The sequence below is a fragment of the Taeniopygia guttata genome, chromosome 3, assembly GCF_048771995.1.
Source record: "Taeniopygia guttata chromosome 3, bTaeGut7.mat, whole genome shotgun sequence".
NCBI classification, from domain to species: Eukaryota; Metazoa; Chordata; class Aves; order Passeriformes; family Estrildidae; genus Taeniopygia; species Taeniopygia guttata.
In genome coordinates this window covers 98,773,686-98,779,685 of record NC_133027.1, presented here as the reverse complement: position 1 = coordinate 98,779,685, position 6,000 = coordinate 98,773,686, and the positions used below count along the sequence as shown (strand labels likewise).

The 6,000-nt window shown below is 43.3% G+C and overlaps 1 protein-coding gene across 2 annotated transcripts in view; it reads left to right on the top strand.

Annotated features, from left to right (window-relative positions):
• Positions 1-436: 436 nt before the first annotated feature.
• Positions 437-6,000, top strand: part of PRKCE (protein kinase C epsilon) — a 284,740-nt gene continuing 279,176 nt past the window's right edge. The window contains exon 1 of one of the 2 annotated variants that reach the window (XM_002196599.7): positions 437-1,379. In XM_002196599.7, coding sequence (XP_002196635.4) covers positions 1,032-1,379 — 348 coding nt within the window. In that variant the 5' untranslated portion in view covers positions 437-1,031. The remainder of the gene's footprint in view (positions 1,380-6,000) is intronic. The other variant, XM_032747421.3, reaches the window with a different exon arrangement.

Here is a 6,000-nt window from a genome sequence, read left to right as displayed (position 1 = left end):
CTGCGGTTCCCGGCTGGTGGCGGCCGCGCTGCTCCCCCAACAGCAAAACTTTCTACACTCAAACACACACACGCAGAAACACACACGCACGGCCGGGGCTGCCGCCGCCGCCGCTCGCTCGCCCCACACACACACACTGACGTCTTTTGCGCATTTCCTGCGCTGGAGCGAGCGGCGGAGCGGCACCGGCAGCGGGCGGGGGCTGCGCGGAGGGAGGCGGCCGGCGGCGGCCGAGGGGAGGCGGCGGGCGGGAGGCGGGCGGGGGGCGGCCGGCGGGAGGCGGGAGGGAGGCGGCGGCGGCGGCTCTGCCCATCGCCAGGGCGGCGGCCGCCCAGCCGGAGCCCGCCGAGACCCGCGCGGGCCGCTCCGCTGCCGGCGCCCCCCATGCGCGGGGGTCGCTCCGCTGGGTCCTCGGCCTTGGCGGCGGCGGAGCAGGAGGCGGCGGCGGCGCAGGACGGGCGGCGGCGGCCGGCGCGGATGGAAGGTCCCCGGGTGGATGTTTGCTGAGCGGAGGCTGTGCAGTAGGCAGGGCTGGTGGGTCGGCCGGTGTTTCTGATCCGTGTGTGTGTGTGTGTGTGTGTATGCGTGTGTGTGTATTGTTGTGCGGCGCACGGGCAGGACTGGCGTGTGCGGGAGCCCGGGTTCGCGGCTCTGCTTCCTCTGCGAGGACTGATCCAGGATTATGGTCAGGGTGAAGGGAGAAGGCTTTTGCTTAGCCCCCGGATTGATTATGCCCGGGTTTTGATAGCATTCGGGGGTTCCTGCAGCCGCGGCCGCCTCCCCCTCCCTGGTGGCCCCCCTCCCTTGTTTTCCGTTAGAAACACGGGCAAGAAAATAAATGTATTCACTGGGTGTCGCAAGAGCAAAGGCTAAATAATCAAAGGTAACAGCAGCAGCCGGGCGAAGAGACCCTGCTCCCCCACCTCCCAGACCTGCCCTCCTATTTATTGGCGAGACCTCCCTCCCTCCCTCCCTCTCGGTGCGAGTGCTGAGCGAGTGTTTGATCCCGGGAAAAGTGCAGCTATCCAGCCATGGTGGTTTTCAATGGCTTGCTGAAAATCAAGATCTGCGAGGCAGTGAATCTGAAACCCACGGCGTGGTCTCTGAGGCATGCGGTGGGTCCCAGGCCACAGACCTTTTTGCTGGACCCTTACATCGCCCTCAATGTGGACGACTCCAGGATCGGGCAGACCTCGACCAAGCAAAAGACCAACAGTCCTGCTTGGAACGATGAATTTGTCACCGACGTTTGTAATGGCAGGAAGATAGAGATGGCTGTTTTCCATGATGCCCCCATCGGGTACGACGATTTTGTAGCTAACTGCACTATACAGTTTGAGGACTTGCTGCAGAACGGGAGCCGTCACTTCGAGGACTGGGTAAGTGTTCACGCTGTAGATGCATACATGTACATATGATTTTCCGTGGCATGGCTCTAGATGCAACATCTGTCTTGCAGAGCTAGGTTACCAAGGGCATGTAATGCCTCTGAAGGCTTTTCATTATTTCCACACTTTGTTATACTGAGATAGTCATGGTTACTATATAACTAATGCATGTTATCTACAGGCGAGGCAGGAAAGAAAAATATGCTGAATCTAAGGAAGAGGTATGTAGTTACCGTGCAAGTTTCTGAAATTATGTGACATAAATACAAATCTAGTTGTCTGAGTCTAAAGAACCCGAACCAAATGCATCCGTACCAAACATTACCGCAAAACCCAGATCCAGCGCCTAGGTGAGTTTCATCGTTTCAGGGTGAATACACTTGGTTAGCCTGGCAATGATGAATCTTAAAAATCCAGACCTGACCTCTCATACGAGACATCTCAGGGTCTTCCTGTCACTTGAGAGCTCACTGCATCAACACTGATGCTCCTCCTTCCTTCCTTCAGATGATCGACACCTCTATGAGTAGATCTAACGCAATGCTTCTTCAAATGCTCAAGACTGATGAAAGGGTCCTAGTGGAATTTGGGCCCAACTAGAGAAATTCTGTTGTCTGTACAGACAACGTGTCTTAACAGCTTTCACAGCATCTTTAAGACCCAGAGGCTAACATGCCTCAGTGGGAATACAAAAAAGCTGGAAAATCCATGCTCTGATATCCTTAGGTAGTGTGATTTAACAGGGAGAAATCAATCAAACAATGAAGAAACAAGAAATGTGAATTTGCACATTTCACATTTCAGCAGTTAAACAGTTAAATGGTGGATATCCTTTAAATGAGATGTATAATAAAACAATAGTAGTGATCATCTCATTTTCAGTGTGCCCTGCTTGACCAGCCATCTGAAATGATATATGCTCATTTTTTTATGTATTTATTTTTCACGGTCAAGGATACTAGCTAGTAATTTTTTTGCAAACAGATAAAGAACCCAGGACCAGAGGAAAAATAGCTAGGGTTAATAGGTCTGAGTTTTATGTATTCTTTGGGGCTTCTTTGCTTAATGCAGTGATGTAGAGATGGGGTAATGCTGAAAGGGCATGAAAGAATTAGACTCTATTTATGCTGATTAGGAGCTCATCAACTTTGCTGTTAAAACTTTTATGTTTACAACTTTAAAATATTTTTCATTTTTACTGCCTACGTGTTGCATTGTGATAATCAGAGTCTAGATTATTCTGATGCTCTATAAAAGCTACACATTAGTAGGCTCAAAATGGTAAAAGTGGGTGATAGAAGGAGGAAAAATAGCTATAATAGGAAAAGACAAATGCAGCAGTATTGCAGATATCTTTTACCTGTATTGAATGATAATCAGGTTGGGACTCTCCTGAAATCAAGTGAGGTTTCACCTTTGAGACCAGTGGGAAGAGGAGATCTGCGCAGATTTTTAGTGAAAGAATAATAATTTGTGTGTGCTTTTTGTGCATGGTACATGTTGTGAGTTTGTCACCAAATCTGGAAGAACCTTGCAGATTCCAGATGCCTAGTTTGAATTTTGGTGGGACTGTGGTGCATCCTGGCTCTGATCTTTAAGGTGAACGCAAATGTCTGAACACATTCCCTAGATAAATAGTGGAATTTAACAGGTTGAGGTCCATTGTAAACAGGATCTGTGAGGAGCTAGATAGCTGAATCAGATAAATGCTGGCTTTTATTGCATCAGGATTCATTGCTGTCCAGCATTCAGTGGGTGGGAGGAGACGAGGGAGTGACTACGCTTGTTGTCTGTTGATGTGACAGAATCAAGGACATGGCAGTGGATCATAACTGGTCAATATAATGCAGCTTCTGAAACATCACTTAGCTTGTTTTGTACTCTAAATCCTTACCATTAGGATTGTGTTCACGTACTACAAAGACAGCATACACTCCCCCTGTATCACAGTTAGAATGGCGGGGCAGGGGGTGGGAGTGGTGGTAAGTATTTATAGGATTGTGTTTAACCTTTCCAAAATCTTCCTATTTACTGAGTGTGTCACTGTAATGGCAATATTGAGTGTGTTTATTGGATTACTAGATAGGGACCTTCAGCGAACTGACTCTTACAAAATTGCACCAGTTTTGGGTCTTTTTTCATTGAGTTACAAGACCTGTGGCCATGACATCTCTATAGAGTCCATACTGAAGTAAATAGATTTATTGGTGTCTTCATCAGTGTCTGGAGTCTGTGTTAAAACTGAAAAAGGAATTGTCTGCAAAGTGAATGAGTTTCACACTACAAGGAAAATGCACATGTTCTAAACCAGTATTAGGCTAAGATCTGCTGGTATGATACAGTCAGTTTTTTCTCTTTAATAAGAGGACTAGTTCCTTCATTTCACTTTTGGCATTTTAGGCAGATATTTTTGTAATACTCCTTCTGAACTCTGTAACAAGCAAATTAAAACCAGCAATCACAGTAACCCATTCTTCCTTATTGCCTGAAATATCAAATAAATGCAACCTACACACTTGAAACACAATTGAAGACCATCAATTCTTTCTATGCTATTTTGAGGGTTTCTCTTTAAGCAGTCCTGAAAGTTGGAACTGGGTACCAAGTACTTGCTGAGTATGATCAGAGTAATTGCACTGCCGCCCCTCCTTACCTTCAGAATGATGCAACAGTTATTGCAGGACTGGACAGTCACTATTAAAAGAGGGTTGAGAAAATATTCATGTGCTGAGAACAGGTCTTGTCAACATATTAATAGCTTTTTATCTCATGTTGTACTGCATGGGGTTTTTTTAAGGAAATTTCAGAATTTGTTTTATAATATCTGTGTTAGGGTCAAGGTTATGTTTCTAGGTTTCTAGGTTCTTGTCATAAGTTCAAAATGCAAAAAAGATTCACGAAAAATAATGCTTTGGGGTTTTTTCCCCATAAGAGGAAACTGTTTCTCATTTCAGCTAGATCACCAAATTTGATTGACCTTTGCCATTGTTCAAATCCTTATATTCTTTTCTCAGATTATTTTTTTAGGAGAATACTGGATATTTTTCTCACTCTTAGGCCTGTGCTATATATGGATGCCATGGTTACAGTGGAAACACTAATGATAAACAAGTACAAAGCTTGAAATCACAATAACGTCTACTGTATTAACACAAGTCAGATAGATATGCAAAATTCTGGTTCCTTTAATCTACAGAATGTTAAGCAGTTGCATTTAACCTTATGATACATATTCTCTCTGAATATATATATATATATATTATTATTCAAAGTTGTGGTGTCAAACAGTGATTTAGAGTTTACTGGATGAAAGCTTTTAAACAAAATACATAATTTTGTGGGGTTTTGGTAAGATCAATAGAAAACACTTGTTTAGGTTTCTAAAATAAATATAGTGACAATTAAAAAGATGGCTGCTTTTCCAGTAGTGCATCAATACAGACATAGCACAGTAAAAGTGTCAGTTTTGCAGATTTTTTAGTCATGGTTACACTGCAGTTTTAAAGAGAGCTTTAGATTTATGACATTTCAGGCTTTTTGTAAGCGCAAAAAATGTCATACAGAATGGCACTGAGTATTCAAGAGGATGCTGGTGAACTTACTCTTTGAAGAACAAAATATACAGAACAATAAACAACTTGCAAGTTCTGATTGAAAAACAAACTAGCAACTTGACAGCTGTGTCTGTATTTTTCAGTTAGGTAATTCAGGTAATAATAAAGTATGTTTTTATCTAGCTTTCTTGCATGTGGCATATGTAAATAATTCACTTGAGTTGGCAATGCAGCTACATTTTAATCAGTAGAATTGAGATCAGGAAGGAAAATTCCATTGATATTTAGCTGTGTGGTTCCACTCCTGCAAATTATCATGATCAATGTTTATGTGTGTGGATGATTGGTAGTATGGGTTCTGAGTTCAAGTCCACTTTCCAGAGTTGACGACAGATGAAATCAGCATGACTGGACCCATGCCAAAGACTCCATCTAAGGGTCTTAGCCATTAGCCTGGCAGTACATGAGAAAACCTATTGAGTTGTCCTAAGAAATCCTTTTGCTGGCTGAGTAACAGAACTCACTAAATCAGTGAGAACATCAGAACATTTAACAAGAAAAGCCTCCATTTCCACTGAAAATAATTTATAGCTATATTTAGGTTAATGAAAGAGATTTAATTTTCTGCTGTCTTAAAAAAACCCTTATGCTGTCAAGAAAAAAAACCCATATATTTTATTAAGCTTTTCTTTGCTAAAATATCTTCCATACTATTTTTCTTCTTTCAATGCGGTTTCCTCAGATTTAGATTTAAAACATTATGCTATTCTGAAAGCATCCTTTCATAATTCCATTTTGCCAATATGAAGTTAGTTGTGCAACTGTGCCGCCATTGTATAAAGCAAGTTTATTATGAATTAATCTAATATATCAGTAGCAGGTGGATGATGAGTTATAGGAAATGACGTGGGGAAGAAGTTGCAGTCTATACAGTTAAATATCTAGGTTAGCTGAGCTCTGAATGTCACCCAAAAGACGGTAGCAGGGGATGAATTAAAGCACTTCAGAGTTCTTGGTCCTGTGAGCTGTCCATGGATGCGAGAAGTAGAACTGTCTCT